Source organism: Cygnus olor, chromosome 10 (genome assembly GCF_009769625.2).
Source record: "Cygnus olor isolate bCygOlo1 chromosome 10, bCygOlo1.pri.v2, whole genome shotgun sequence".
In the NCBI taxonomy this organism is placed as follows: Eukaryota; Metazoa; Chordata; class Aves; order Anseriformes; family Anatidae; genus Cygnus; species Cygnus olor.
The window spans coordinates 383,107-400,001 of NC_049178.1; the positions used below are offsets into that span (position 1 = coordinate 383,107).

General features: G+C 36.6%; 1 protein-coding gene across 17 annotated transcripts in view; it reads left to right on the forward strand.

The window, feature by feature from the left end:
* The window catches only part of ERC2 (ELKS/RAB6-interacting/CAST family member 2), a 511,348-nt gene that overhangs the window by 15,101 nt on the left and 479,352 nt on the right, over positions 1-16,895 (forward strand). For all 17 annotated transcript variants that reach the window (XR_005822988.1, XR_005822990.1, XR_005822989.1 and 14 more), the window contains one exon: positions 1,771-2,572. Coding sequence is in view for 13 of the 17 variants with exons in the window: in XM_040568867.1 (XP_040424801.1) it covers positions 1,916-2,572 (657 nt within the window). In the remaining 4 variants the exon portion in view is untranslated. The remainder of the gene's footprint in view (positions 1-1,770; positions 2,573-16,895) is intronic.

Sequence of the window (16,895 nt, forward strand, 5' to 3'; positions counted from 1 at the left end):
CAGTGAAAGTTAGTAATGTTTGCATTGGAATAAATTTTAATGGAGCAGCCTGAGTGCAGTACAAAGAGTTCAGAGTTCCCAAATTATTAATATTGAATGAATACCACTCTCATATTTTTCCCAGCACCCACAGTGGTGGTGTTGACAACATTTCAGTGTAGTGCAGTGCCTTCCACTGATGAATTTCATGGCTTTTGATGCACCTTGGGAAAGAGGTGAAAATTCACAGGAATGGCCACTGATGTATTGTAGTAGTTTAAACAAATTGAACAAGGTGAAACACTTCAGCTGGTTCAGATGCATAATTATAGGTAAAATAACAATGTTTTTAGATTGTGCTGGCTATTAAATGTGATGAAAACGTGCATACAAAGCAATTCTTAGAATTCATGTAAGCCATGTGGTGTATGTTTGTGTGTGATAACGGGGGGGTCAGTGGAGAACTCGGTGTCTTTCTTGTTTGCTGACACTGTTAGTATCTGCAATGTTTCATGCTGAAATTGTTGGTGAGTATTTAGTACACTAGAGATTACTAAAAAAATAAAATAAAATTAAAGCTTCCTTCTGCCTGTCTCAACACTTTATGGTGTGGATGTTTTTTCAGATATTTAGGAAATAATCTATAGATAATGAGGATGCTGTGAGGGAATGGTTAAAGATTACAGGATTTAATGGAATCCGTCTTTTGCTCTTCTTCCAATTACCTTTGAATTAAGTGGTACTAGATCTGATTAATGAGCACCAATTTAATTAATACCATTGATTTTTTGAGACAGATTAGTTTTAAAAAAATCAGTAGACCTACCATATCCTGAAGTCTTATTTGTATATTGATATTTATGCTATATAAAGCTAAAAAACTTATTCAAAACTTTGTAAATATGTAATAGTAGTATAGTATTTTATAACAGTAAGAACATCTGATCCACGTTGGTCAGTTTGGTTAAATAAGTTGTGAAGATAGTTCTATCTCAGTAATATGCATGGGGGGAGGCGGGGATGGAACTCCTTTTATGAATGAAAACCTAGATTATTGTCGTGTAACCTTTACTTGAGAAGCTGATTAACAACAAATGTTAGCAAATCAGTACTTCATTTAACAAATAATGTGTTGTAATATTGCATTGTATTGTTCAGGAGGAAATAGTCACTCAAATAAGCTTGTATTTTTTAAATTTTTATTCCTAAAATGGTTCTATTGGGTAAAAGCTGAGCTATTAGAATGTTGTTTTCTTCCTCCTTTTTCTTATCCAAAGTCTCTTTATTAATCCAAACGCAAAATAAAACTCCTGCCTATTTCCTTGTATTCTCTTCATCTAATGTTAGTAGAGAAAATACAGAGTCACTGAATTCCTATTTTTATACTGTCTTTTGAAAATGTAATGCCGTGTTTTGGGTGGTTCTTAATGCCAGCAACAACTATTGTTTCTCTCCTTTATGTAATTCCTATGGTCAGTCACTTAAGTCCATTAACTTACCAACTCATATGCATTTTTGGGTCCATGGTGTTTATTGCAACATAAAGCTTGTTAAACTAAGTCAAAATGTCAAGGTATTTTAACAAGAAAGAAATCAGCATTTTTTTTTTCTCTGAATGGAACTAGTTTTAAAATGCATTTTATACAGTCATCCTAAATACACAATGTATTAAAAATTTTAAAAGTAATTAGTCTAGGAGAAATGATATGTGCTCATTACTTTCTTCATTGTAAACTTATTTGCCAAATGGGGGGAGCTTACTTATTTTGTAATATCTTTTTTCCCTTCTAGGTATCTGATTTTGGAGGAATAGTTTTTTTTGCCTACTGGAAGAATGCAGTGAAACTGCCAATATTTCTAGCTGGAATTATAAGTTTAATATTCACCTTTAGTGTTACTAATTTCTTACTAAATAGTACCTCAAAGTAGAATAAAGATGTATGGAAGTGCAAGAACAATCAGCAACTTAGAAGGAAGTCCCTCCAGGTCTCCTCGTTTGCCAAGATCTCCTCGCCTAGGCCACAGGCGAACAAGTAGTGGAGGAGGAGGAGGAACGGGTAAGACGTTATCAATGGAGAACATCCAGTCCCTTAATGCAGCCTATGCAACATCTGGACCAATGTATCTGAGTGACCATGAAGGTGTAGCTTCTACTACTTTCCCAAAGGGCACGATGACTCTTGGAAGGGCTACAAATCGAGCTGTGTATGGTGGTCGAGTCACAGCTATGGGGAGCAGTCCTAATATTGCTTCAGCTGGACTGTCCCACACAGACGTCCTTTCTTACACTGATCAGCATGGAGGACTGACCACATCTTCACACCATCATCACCATCAGGTTCCTTCTATGCTGAGGCAGGTTAGAGATAGTACCATGTTAGACCTGCAGGCTCAGCTTAAGGATCTACAGAGGGAGAATGATCTTCTCAGAAAAGAACTAGACATTAAAGACAGCAAGCTGGGATCCTCCATGAACAGCATCAAAACTTTCTGGAGTCCTGAATTAAAGAAAGAAAGAATATTGAGAAAGGAAGAAGCAGCCAGAATGTCAGTTCTTAAAGAGCAAATGAGAGTTTCCCATGAAGAAAATCAGGTAAGTAATTCTGTAAGTTTCTTCCTGTTGATTCACGGCTAAGTACTAGATATTTTGCTTATAATATTGCATCCTACACTGGAACATATTTGACAATAGTAAGAATTTTATGTTCTATCTGCACTGGGTTGTTAAACAGTAGAAAAGGACACTAATAAGAACCTGAATGCAGGTCATAATTTTCTCCATGCAGCATTCTTTCATGTTATAGCTGAAGACAATGATTGTTTATCACCAGCTTATTTTATTATTTTTGAGACTTCCTGTAGTGTATTTTTTAGCAACAGTCTAAATATACTCGGCAACCTTTTCTGAAGAGGTGCATGAAGCATTTATACAAAAGTATAAACAAACATCCAGAAGCATATTTTGCATGAACTGTATAGGGATTTAGCTGTCTAGCTTTTTTAAGTTAAAAGATGAAGTGATATTAAATTACAAAATGGAATCTTCTATAATTCTGCATGTTGCAGAATGATGTTCCAGTGGTGTTACCAGCAATGCTTCAGAGACCTGTCTTAGAAAAAGACGATCTTGTAAATATGTACTTCAAGTACTTGTATTTGCAACACAGCAATCTCTTCCCAAAGCCATAAAAAGACTAAAACTATAATGTCACACTTCATGAGACTATTTTATTTCACAAAGTTATATAAAACAGTGGCATTGAGTAGATCAAAAAATTATCATATTGCTGTTTCCACGCACTTCTTGGCTGCTGGTCTTATTTAAAACTGCTCATTTTCAGACCATCTGTTAACTTCCCCCAGACAAAAACACAATCCTGTGTTTCTCTCACTTCCAGATTCCCAATCTAAACTTCTTTACTGGCTGGCAAACAGCAATAACTGAAATTTTTAATTTACTTCTGAGTTTCTGATCGTTGTTACTTTTCACCAAACTTTCTGATTCTTAGATATTTAGATACATGGCATGCCCATGGAACTAATGAGCTTGGTCTTGACTGACACCAGTCATACTGACTGGTTCTTGATCAGGAATTCAGTACTGTGACTCCTTACTATGTAAGGAAATAACATAAAACTTTTGAGGTGAGCCCAAAAGTCTTTCTAGCCCACTGTGACGTTGCTAGCAACGTCTGAAAGTTCATAGGCTAGAGCAAGTGTGTGATGAGAACTCCACCAAGTAGTCTTTGATCTAGGTACAGTTTGTGTGCCTAACTCTCAGAGGACTTTTTGAATTAAGCCAGTCTGCTTTTGGACCTACATAAAATTCTAGGGTCCACAGCCTCGTATGAGAGCAGATCCTATAGCCTCACATGAAAAACCACTGTCTTGCGTTGGATGTGGCACTGGATTTTGGCTACTTTTTACTGACTGCATTTTCCTAGCCCCAGAAGAAACATTGAGTAGCTGATCTCTCTCTGGTGCTCCTCTCCTTGCCACCTGTGGTTTTATAGCAGCCCATCATCACACTGCTGCCACAATTCATTTTCACAGAGGAGAATGTTATTCCTTTCATATGTAATTTCTTTGATTTTTCTCTGGATCTTTTTCAGGCTTACTATACATTTTTTTGAGGTGTGGAGACCAAAAGTGCTCATGTTTTTCGTAATACAGGAGAAAAATAGTTTATGCGCTGATGTTAGTGTTTGTCCTGTTATTCTGTATGTCTCTTCCAACATTTCCCAACACTGTTTTTTCTGTTTTTGGATGGTGTTACTGTTTGTTTTTTTTTTTTGCTAGTGAGTACTCAGCTAATGGATTTCAATTAAATTAATATTTTAATGAACTTATAGCTGCAGGATCTCATCAGTGGCTATACTCAGTTCAGATTCCATCTTGTTATGCATGAAGGTAATTTTATTTCGTTTGTCTATAATTTCACATGCATCTCCCTAAATAGAATCTTTCAGTCCTGTGAAATAAAAGGAACATTGGGGAAAATATCTGAAAATGAGCAACATCTCATATGGATTTGTCAAAAATCACATCAAACAAGTCTGGTTTTCTTGTATGACAGGAGAACAGGCTTTATGCATAACCAAAAAGCACTAGTAACATTGATGTTATGGAAACTTTTTACACCATCTCTGTTCGTCAGTGAGATGAAATTGTTATTGTAAGGATGCCTATCTTGTTGGAAGACTGAGTCAGTGTAATTATCAATGATTCATGGTAAAATTTGAAAGACAATATCTAGTAGTATCAGGCAGGGATCTGTAATGTTTCAGGTTTTCATCAGTGACGTGAATAATGGGTATGTTACTCTACCAGATAATGTCAAACAAGGAAGGGCTAAAAACATCCTGGACAATAGGTTTATAACTGAAAACATTTTTTTTTTTTTCCAATAGAAGATTAGTTAGAATCAGAGCCTTCTTTTAAAAGTGATAAGAGCTGCCAAAAAATCTATGCAAAGATTTATGGACGCTGACTAGGACGCTTCTGATTTTCTTTTGAAGATAATTTTACATTTGAAGATATGTGCTTTGTGCACCTGGTCTTTGATATTACAACCCAAAGACAAGTTAACTATCTTGTCTTGCTGTTCTTCTCTATCATTCATTATGTTCTTTCTGAGCACAATTAGTACTCTCTATGAGCACGGTTGGTATTATTCCCTATATGGTTCAATTAGATACAGAAGAGCAGGAAGTACTCTAAATGTTCTAAACAATTAAAAGTGGTTCTTTGTCTTGGAATCAACCATTTGAAGTGTCTCAATTGGACATTGCACTTTTTTCAGGTAGGTTATTATTTGTAGAAATCTTACTTGAATATATTATACAGAAGAGTTACTGTCGAAGGTTTCTCTGGAGAGCAGACTGCTAGGAGGTGGAAAGAACTGGAAGGACACAAATCTTCTGCAATGTTAGTTCCTACAATTGCTACCTGTCCCTCAGAAATTTTTTTCTTCTAGAAAACCACAATTTTAATTTGCTTAATATGTTCTTTGAAAACATATTATAAATTTTGATCTGCCTTTGAAGTTTAATTCCTGCCCTGATACTGCAGGAGTTCTTTGGATTAATACGAAGAGCGAGGATAAAAAGGATAGTGAACAGTTCCTCTGAGAGGCTCGTAGGTTTGAGTACAAAATAGTTCCTTGCAATAATTTCAGGCATCTGTATCAGTATGAATAACTCTCAGATGCTGCAGTTAGGACAATAGAGCTGATAAAATATAATAACTTAACCAGCAGATAGGAGTATGCAAGTTCATAAAATCAGAACTGCAAGTTTAACCACTCAATGTTATTTTACGTGCTTACATTATTAACACATTTCATTTTAACTTTGATTTGTGGCAAGTATTTAAGTAGAAAACTAAAAGAATTAGAATCATAGAATGGTTTGGGTTAGAAGGGACCTTAAAGACCACCTAGTTCCAAACCCCTGCCATGGGCAGGGACACCTTCCACTAGACCATGGAATCATCACAGAATCATAGAACGGCTTAGGTTGGAAGGGACCTTAAAGACTCTCTATTTCCAACCCCTGCTATAGGCAGGGACGCCACCCACTAGATCAGGCTGCCCAGGGCCTCATCCAGCCTGATCTTGAACACCTCTAGGGATGGGGCAGCCACAGCTTCTCTGGGCAGCCTGTGCCAGTGCCTCACCACCCGCTGAGTGAAAGAATTTCCTCCTACTATCTAATCTAAATCCACCCTCTTAGTTTAAAGCATTACTTGTCCTTATTATTACATGCCTTGACAAAGAGTCCCTCTCCTGCTTTTCTATAAGGCCCGCTTTAGATACTGGAAGGCTGCAATGAGGTCTACCTGGACCCTTCTCTTCTCCAGGCTGAACAATCTGAACTCCCTCACCCTGTCCTCATAGGAGAGGAGCTCCAGCCCTCTGATCATCCTCGTGTTCCTCCTCTGGACTTACCCTAACAGGTCCATGTCCATCTTACGCTGGGGACTCCAGAACTGAACGCAGGGCTCCAGATGATGTCTCATGAGAGTAGAGCAGAGGGGAAGAATCGCCTCCTTCAGCCCGCTAGCTACACTTTTGATGCAGTCCAGGATACAGCTGGCTTTATAGGCTGCAGGTGCACATTTCCAGCTCTTGTTGAACTGCTTGTCCACCAACACACCCAAGTCCTTCTCCTCAGAGCTGTTCTCAAAAGAAAATATACTAAGAAATATTATGAAATGTTTCCCTTCTATGTATTAGTTGTATTAGTAAACTGTATTCCTAATTAAACCTTGATCAGACCGGTGCATACAGTCTAATGAAAATTATATACCATTCACTTACTTTGTTTTCTGATGCAATACATGTTATACAAACTGTGCTGTTTTACTTATTTAGCTGCCTTGTAAAAGAGAAGGCAGGAAGCAAGGAATACAGTTTAATTCGTTGTTAATTTGCTAACTTATCTGGGAACTAGTCAGTAGATTTAAACACATTTATAAATCTATAGGTTTTAATGTTATCTGTATTATGATTTAGTCTGTATTTTTTTTAATTGTGTGTATATATATATATATATATTAAAAACAGTAAAACAAAAACCAACCACTCACCCTTCTTAACTTCCTAATTGTTTCCATGGCTGGGATCAACCCTACCTAGTTTCAAACTGGAGAATCCATTGCTTAGACCTTGCTGGCATCCTCTAGAAGCAAGTCAAAGGAAGCTGAAGATCTGTTATCTCCTCCCACGCTAAACTTCTGAGACTACGTTCTTCAGCATTTTTTGAGGAAATTTTGTTTATTCCCATTGGAATCCTTGAATCCTGATCCCAGTGAAATGCTCAAGAATGTGATGGTAATTGAATCATAATTTTGAGTTACCAGGTATTTTCTTTAATGTGCATCGAAGTGTACACTTTATTACTAGTTTAAAAGGTGGGGTTGTTCCTAGATTGTTCCCTATTGTTCCTAGATAGCCAAGGTAGTTAAAGATAAAAATTCCTTTCAGGTAGTCTCGTTGTTTCTATATGAATGTGTGCAGCACCACAAAGTTTGAATCTTTTTGTGATTATTCATGGTGTATGGGGCTATATCCAGAAAGAAAGCTAGTAACCTCAGAAATGGAAATTCTCAGTTCATATTTTACTCTGCTTCCTGAGGAGTCATATGTTAAACTATTTTAATACAAATCAGAAAGAAAACATTACTTGATCCTTCTTACTAAATATGTCTTTCTTCAAGACAAAGTTACCACTTTAAACATTTTCAGCTCAAATCTGTGTTATGGTATTTATGACCAATGGAAGTACACTTCAAGGTATCTTTAAAGCCAGTAGTTTCAGCATGTTCATTCACCTTATTTTCTGTTTTTCGCTATACTGTTGTTTCCTGCTTTCTTCAGCTTGTTTTTTTTCAATACTCTCTGTTAAAGACTGCATGCATGTTTGTTTAGTTTTTTAAACTTTATTTTTACTTTATTTTTGATGTTATCTTCACTGTTTCCCTCATTTAAATTAATTTACACTGATGGCAATTTAGGTAAGTGCAAAATATTTCCATTTTTTTTAAACAAGACAAAGTGTTTAAGTATTTAAGCTTGTGTAATGGATTAAACAATTATAGAGCAAAAGTTTATTATCTGAAGATGAAAGCAGAGTGAAACAGAAGTACATCGGTATTTCTTTTTATGAATTTGAAAATCAAAACACGTTTCTGTCAATTGGAGAGGACGTAAAATAGCAGGGCTGCTCTGATGAGGAATGAGAATACACAGGCAGAGCATTGCAGAGTGAGTCAGCTGCATCAGAAGTGTGTGTCTTGGCTTTTGTGCTACTGCTGCTGACAATGATGAAAGGGCTATTAGCTTGGTGTTGGCAGGTGGGAGGGGATAAGGGGGTTATCATAGTACTGTAGATGTCTAAGGAACTTTTGAGGAAGCAGCAACCTAAAAGAGGCTAAGGACTAATTGGGAATGTTTGTTTTTTTTAAACCATATTAAAATGTCTTTAGTTTTTATTTTTATTTATTTTTTAATACCTGAAAAAGCTTAGGAAGAACTGAGCTATAAAAAGAATAAGGGAAATTTGTCTCTGGGTGTGTAAGTGTTTGCTTTGGTCTTGACTGAAACCTTTTGGTATTATTCTGGCTTAGAAAATAGTGCACGTGTATACGTTATATAGTAGAAACCAGTACTTTCAGTTTTATGAAAATTAGCACACTAATGGTTGTTTGAAGGGGACAGTAATAAGTTATATCCCTTCTGTGTGTCTTTGAGATATAAAGAGATCTGAGGAAAGCAAGTGTTATCTTGTTCTGTTCCCCCCATTGTATAAGGAGTATGAATTTTATTTCTACCTGCGTTAGTCAGTTAGGTCACTTTTTTTGTTGCCTTTTTTTTTTTTTAATGCAAAATGTAACTCATTCACCATTATGCCAGCGCCAAGGTGCTAGCATGGAAAAAGCTTTTTCCAATTGTATCCTGAAGTTTTAGAATGAGTGTCAAATGATGACTGTTGGTGAGTGTTCCTTATGAAGAAGTATAAACAAGGCTAGTCATGTTTTAAGGAGAGAGAAATTGACTGTGGAGCTGAAACAGCATTTCTGTAAAAAATGTTTGGAACTGTATAATGCTATGTGACTCAAAATTGTTCACTCATCAGTTTTGATCACACTCACATCCTATGTTCATTTCTTGTATGTTGTTATATTTGGTGCTACATGCCTGAGATACTACCAACTGTTGCTGCTTCTGTGTATTGTGTGTGTGTTGGTTTTTTTTTTTGTGTGTGTGTGTCCTGTAATAGTGATGATCATCTGCTGCTGAATTTAGTAATTGCATCCTGCTAAATTTCCCTTGCAGCTTCAGGTGGAAACTGCATTCTGTGTCCCCCATCCTGACATGTTCCAGAGTCTGGCTCTGTTGCTCAGCAGTGGTTGTTTGGTGTGTTGCTGTGTGGGTAAAACTCTGTACAGAAGCCAGGATTCTGATGGGGTCTCAGAGGATGACCACTTTAAGAAATATAGATCTAGCAGGAAGTAGGTTGGGATAAAACTGCAGTTATCCCTACACTAGGCTTGTAACATCGCTTGAAGGTATTCCTTCAGTAGATACTAATAAAGCATACATCAAGCATGGCAGCTGCTGCTTTTTGCCTCCTCCTGCCTTAAATTAGGATGAGTCCTGAGCAAGTATTCAAGTAGGGTACTTTAAGCTGTCAGAATCCCTTAAAGGAGATGGGGAGAGAGGTAACTATCGTGTCGATAAATCAGTTCGAGTTTTATTAGAGTGAGAAGTGTTGGATACATCACATAACTAGTAAACTACCTGATAAGACAGGAATTCATTTTTAAAGTAAGGTTTATAAAAGATAAAATCTCCTGAAATAGCTAACTAAACGTTTAATCTCATGAATGATACAATGGCTTACAGAGATAATAGATAATACATCAAATGTTATCCTTGGTAAATTTCTTTTCTATTGATTCTGATGGAGCCTGTGGTTTTGTGCTTTTAAAATTTTATTTCTTTTAGCTTTTGTAAACTGGTTTCCTTCCAGACTTTAAAACTTTAAATCAAAAAAAATGCTCTGGATGACTCTCCTCTGAATTTTCTGCCATTTGAAGTGGGGGAGAGAAAGGGGAGGGGGAAGGAGTGAAAAAGTGAGTCACTCTTTTTTCGTTATGCATTTTTAGTCTTTACTATTTCAGATACTGTTCCTCACTTTGAATTTTCAGATTTCATTTTCAATTTTCTGGGAATTGTCCCCAACAGCTGCTAGGCAGTTGGCGATGCCACGTTCAATTAGTCTGCAATAGGGAACTCCATCCTCTAGGTTATCTTGGAAAAACATGAGCCTTTTGCTTGTGCTGCAGAGCATTATTTTTGTATATGCATATAATTTAAGGATAAACCTGCATGCCGCTTCCTAACCCTTCTGTTTTGTTATGCTTCTGAGTTCAGAAGATGCACTTCAGACTGGTGGCTCTGTTTGGGTTGGTGGGAGGGCAGTATGGGGAATAAAAGCATTGCAGTGACTTAATCTGTTGGTTGCTGATTTAAAAAAATCCAAATGTCTGCATGTTCTGGAGTTGTGTTAACAGTATACAGGTTCAAATTCTGATTTTTACCTGTTGTTTGCTCTGTTTAAGGTGTCTAACGCAGTACCTGACTATAATACTATGTATTTCCTTGGTGCCAGAGAGTCAGTTGTAAAAAGCTGTCAGTTTCAAGATAGAACCTGCTACTTGAATTTATTGCTGGAATATATCTCAGTTGAGTTAGGAAGGAAACCAACGTTCAGGAGCTCTTTGTATATTTTGTGGGAGATAACTTTTGTGTCTAGTGGGAGCAAATAACTCTTTTGAGTTCAGTAATTTGGGAATATTTGGCCTGTAGGGGGGAGAAATTGTACTTACATTTTGAATTTCCCTAGGCATCTGTCACAATGTAGTTATTGTTCTTACTCTTGGCATTTGAAGATGATATACAAAGCTAACAAAACACATGAAAAGAAGGCTGTCGGTTTCATGTGAAGGTCTCTTTGAACCCTAAAGGGAAAGGAATAAATGTTGTTTTTGCCAAAAGGAAAATCCTGAGGCAAATCAATGTGAGTCTCAAACACTGAAACATTTAAAGAGCACTGAGGTCTTGTAAGGTAATCTCTGTTCCAGTTCCATCTATAATTGAATGTGTGAGAGTTCTCCAGCACATCACTTTTCTGTCCAAGAAAAGCAAAGGTCAGCAGAAACTAGAGAGAAAACAGCACACGTTGAGTTGTAGCTTTAGAGGAGCTACAGTAAACCACGAAATAATGTCTGATTTTTGCACAGACCCAAATTTTCCATTAAGCTGACTACAGGTAGAGAATACAATTCTCATTACAAAATGTCTTTATCAAAGAAAAATGGCATTGAAAGAGGCAATGGGTTGTGCTTTGAAAATTAAATACTAATTATAAATATTTTCTATGTATTTTGTTTTAAATCATGTAAACTGATGCTGCAAATCTTTTTCAATTTCTAGGTAAAAAGACTGAAAGAATAGTCCTGTTAGTGAGGTTATTTTTGAGACTGTCTTTCCTCTGTGTGATATTAACTTCAGATAGCTAATAATTACCATTAAAGCAAAACAAATAACTTACTGAAAAAAATGCCCTAAATTCATGCTATTGTATTTCTACTCAATACAGTTCATAGAATCACAGAATGGGTTGGGTTGGAAGGGACCTTAAAGACCACCTAATTCCAACCCCCCGCTGTGGGCAGGGACACTTTCCACTAGAGTTGGAGATCTCATCTCCACCTTCCACAGTTGCAGGTGGAGATGAAATAGTGCTATACCAAAACATGAATCAAAAGTTTTAATACAAACTTGAACGTAATTTGGAGTCCATAGGTGTGTGACAAAAGCCTACTGGTTTATTAAGTAAGAGTATCTATAACTGTGTGTACGGAATTATACATATGCTGCTATTCAGAATGTTTTCTGCTCACGGAGAATACTATATTCCTTCACTGTATGGGAACAATAATTAATGTTATTTAATATGTTTGTATTTAATATATAGCTTGCATATTCTGAGTTTACTTGAAATGTGGATATACATTTCATACACTTGAAGTGTGGACAGCTGCATAACTGTTAAACCGTGTGAATAATGTAGTACGTTTAGTTTATTAGACTTCTGTCTTCAGATTCCCTAGTGGAGTTAAGGAGGGGAGGAGGGAATTACAGGGAAAAAAGCACAAAAGTTGCTTAAGAAAGCATTCTTTATCCTGTTCAGGCAGTTCATTCCCTGAAGAGGCAAAGCTGTCAAAATGAGAATTTGAACAGTTAGATGAGAATACTCATGATAGGCTTTTCCACCTGACTACACTGCATTTTTGATTGACTTCAGAACTGCATAATGAGCAAATAGTGCGAGTTTGGTCAAGTCCAAGAAAAAATATTTCTATATAATATTTTAGAGAAGAGTTTTTCTTGAGTGTATAAGTATAACCATAAAACAATAATGGAAGCCACCAGTACTAAAAATTCTAGGTTAAATAGGCTGTTATCCTTTTCAGAACTCAGGCCATGTGTAATGCAGTGCTTCACTGTGAAGAGAACTGCTGCTATCTATGGCTAAGCATGCAATAGAATATCAGAAGGAAGGTTCTGCAAGTTTATAGTAAAATAAAATTATCTTTAAGAACATATTTTTCCATATATGTTTCAACTAGTAAGTCCTCTTCATTTCATAATGGCTTCGCAACAAAGTGGTAAGAGTTGATCCAGCTGAACACTGTATTTGAAAAATTACAGTTCCAAAAACTTTGTTTCCCAGATGTGTTCAGTTAAATTTGTTTCCAAATGTCTGAGGTAGAATCTACTCGTTATTGTCTATTCCTTGAACTATGCGTTTGTGATAAATCTGGGAATAAAATTTGCATGTGTATACAATTTAATCCCATATTTATTAACTTTGGAATTCTATGGCAAATTGTGATACGTGGTGGGGTGTTTTTAATATTTCAGATGTTGTACCATATCTCAATTTAAAAAAAAAAAAAAGTAGTAGTTAGATAAAGCATCTTTGCCTTGCACCAAGTTGGTTCTGACTTGTATTATCATTCGGTGTGGGTGCGTTTCCTTCCCTCTCCTCTCCCTCCCCCTGCTGCCACATACACACACTCATTCTCTTCGTTTTTGTATGTACCCACCAGTGTTGGAGAATGGCATCCTTGCCCAGCTGGCATTATTTCAGGTTCACTTTCTCAGTCCACTTGGGACTGAGAAAATTTAAAATTTGTGATCTTATGAAACTTATCACTGTACATAGTGCCTGTCTGTAGAAAGTCCAGTCATGCTTTATGGATTTCATGGAATCATAGAATCATTAAGGTTGGAAAAGACCTCTGAGATAACGTAGTCCAACCATCACCCTCTTACCTATGTCCCCCACTAAACCATGTCCCTAAGCACCAGGTCCAACCTTTCCTTGAACACCCCCAGGGGTGGTGACACCACCACCTCCCTGCGCAACCCATTCTAATGCCTGACTACTCCTTCTGAGAAGAAATGTTTCCTAATTTCCAACCTAAACCTTCCTGGCTCAACTTGAGGCTATTCCCTCTTGTCCTATCACTAGGAATTTCATTGCATTCCTTTAGCTTTTGGTCATCCGTTAGGAATGCATAATTCAGCATATGGAGTTTTGTTTAAAGAATGCTTCATTTTATCTCAAATTCTCCTTCCTGTATTTGCCCCTTTTTTTAATAATCAAACCCAAAAGCTTACTTGCTTTGATACATGTGTGGTTTAATATCATCTGATCTTTGCTGTCATTATTTTTCTGCAGGTCTTTGGATTTTAGTGAGAGGCTCACAGACATTTACAAAGCCACTTGATCTTTGAACAAACCAGCAGTCTTGCACTTTGTTCTCCTGCTGCTTTTCCCAGTATTTGGTCGGAGTTCGTATGTCAGCCTAATTTGCTACGTTAATGTGCTGGGTTAATTCTCCGCTGGATCACTTCATTGACTGGTCACATGTAGTGGTGCTGGTGTAAAGCAGGTAGAGTGTTGAGTGGCCAAGAGTTGGAGATAATGGTGGGGTCTCAAATTCTGGCAGCAGCTCCAGTTCTACATTTAAACCTCCATGCTACTGAGTGCCTTTTGCACTTAAGCAGTTTGTTGAAAGGAAAAAGGAATATTATACAGCAGTCTTTTTTTTTTTCCCCAGACATACCTCAATGTGTACAGAGAATAGTACTTGAATTTATTTTTTTCTTGCATATTTGCCTTATGAGAAAATACTGAAATCAGTTTTAAATATGTACTGACGTTGTTGCCTGACTGCGGTGTACAAACCTTGTAACTGAATTACATTTTCTTTGGCAGGTCAATGACACTTTTTAGCTCTTGTGTTGCTTTTTGTTTGCCGTGGACACTTAATTTCCAAATCTCTATAAATGTTTTTATTCTATCTTGATATAATCTGAAGGTTTTTTTTTAGTGACTTGAGGAAGATCATTCTTTCTCTACTGCAGTGGTAAAATTGTGTTTTTTTTTTTCTTTAATCCTGGCTTAATAGTGTTTACAACAAATTTAATTCCTTCAGATTTGAAGGTTTCCCATACATTTTTTTTCTAGAACTAAGCAATCATTTCATTTTAATAAAGAATTATCTTAACAGATGAGGAATTCTAAAATGTGCAGGAACAAACTTTTTTATATGCGAAAGTCTAGTAAATATATTTTGTCACGAAGTATGTATCTTCTTCATCTTATTTATTCGTTGATTCATTTTTACCAGATGGTAGAAAATTCTGGAAAGCACATAGCAGGGTTTGCTGCTGTTTTTCAGCTCAGCTAGCAGAAGGCTGGGAGGATCGCGTGTGATCAAGAAGAGTGAATCAGTCTGTATAAACTCCTTATTTATACAATTTACACATTTCACACTCTCAGTATTATCCTGCCCTTTTCTGTTGCGCTGTTCAGCTGTGACTGCGCATTTTCTTTGCTTTTTAAGTTTGTCTTGAAGGTCTGTGTTACCTTGAGGTAGTAATTCTGCACACTTAAGCATGGCTACTCGTTTTTTGTCAGTTTTACAAACTCAAGCATTTAATTACAAAAAAAAAAAGTAAAAAAATAGTAGTTTCCTCTTCAGCGATGCTTTGAATACTGTGGCTGTTATGAGCAATGTTTCCTTCTGTTTAACTGGAGTTTCTTTCAGTAGGAGGAAATAAGGTGACCTCTATTGTGGTAAGGGTATTTAAGAAAGAAATAATTCTCTAGTCCTTAAGCATACTCTCAAACTCACTTCTACTTTTGCGACAGAATTAATAACCAGTTTCCAATTCGTAAAAAACTAAAATACAAAAATGTGAGTTGCTTTTACCTTCCTACCAGAGGTTTTGTTTGTCAAATCACATGAACTGTACTAGGTACGAGTCATTCCAGTTTACTCTTGGGCTTAAGTGGCTTTGTCCCATACCTGACCAAACCCATACCTGTGGGTTGTAAATGGCTATGCTGAATTCATGGCTGCCAAATTTTGTGGAGTAAGGTTGTTTGCAGGGAGGCTGTGAAAGAGCTATAATTAAATCATCAATAATGTAGTGAGGAAACCAAGCAAAGATCTTTCTGTGGTGCAGGGGGTGGGGAGGGAATTCTGCAAGGAAAACCTGACCTGGAAGAATTTTGGGGAAAAAAAACTAGGGAAACTACATATCAGAACTGGAACTATGGTTACTGATGCATACGGTGCTTAAATGTTAGACAGTACTCTTTGTCCTCTTTTTCTTTCTGTCAGAATCCAACTGTTCTTGGGATAAGGTGATGTTACACTGCTCAGTAGACCAGAAGTTTCTGTTCAGTTTTATTTTTCTTGGTATTTTATTTCCTACTGTTGCAGATTTCTGCTTTTGAGCAGCTTAGTCTAAAGATATAATGATTGAAACAAAGTGTTATGACAGAATAATTATATGCTGTTTTGAAAATATGTTTCTGCTGAACCATGGTAGATGCTCTTTCTTAATATAGGTTTTAAATACACTTTATAGCTTACGCTCTCACAAGATACCACTATTACATTATGACTCTCTGGGAGATATCAGTGTCTTCTCTTAGGTCAGGAAAAATGATTTTCTGTTGAAGAATTAGTAGTATAAGAAAGATGAACATAAATGGCTATTAGGAGGAAAAAACACTTTGAAAGAAAGCTGCAGCAGAAGATTGGGTTGAAGGAAAGCGCTGCAATTTATGGAAAATGTGCATACATCTTGTTATATCTCTCAAACAACCTGCCATTGTGGTTTTGGTGTGAAACAGTGCTCATGCTTTTTAAAATACAAGATATAGCTTTGTCTAAAAGCAGTTTAAATCAAGAAGTTGACCACCTGTAAATAACTGGGGAAGTTTCTGACACCCTTTTAGGCTGCATTTTTATTAGTTCGTTGTTTTATATGTGCCACATTTCTCCAAGTGATTTCAAGTGGTGTCGGTTACAAATGCAAGAGGGAATCAAAGGATGTGTGTGACTTGTTTTTTACTGAAGTTATCATACTCAGCTATTACTTAAATGCTATATCTCACTCCTATGAGAGCTTTTTCAAAGAATTTGTAGGACTATGCTTATTGGTGGATGTAAAGAAAGTAATTTGCCCTTGTTAAAGTGACTTCCTTGTGACACAATAATGCTCTTACTCCAAAATTCCTACTTGAACAAAATGGTCAATTTATTTATTGGATTGGTTGATGACATCTTAGAAGTGTACTAGATCTTCATGCCCAATTATCTGTACCTTGTTAATGATTTCTGATGGGATCATATTATATGGAAGGATTGCTTTAGTGGTACTGTTTTCAAAGGAATATTCTCTGCTCCACCCTCATGGCTTTATTACAAAGCATATGGACGTTTTCAGTAGAGCCTAAGCATCTCAGTCTACTTGTGTT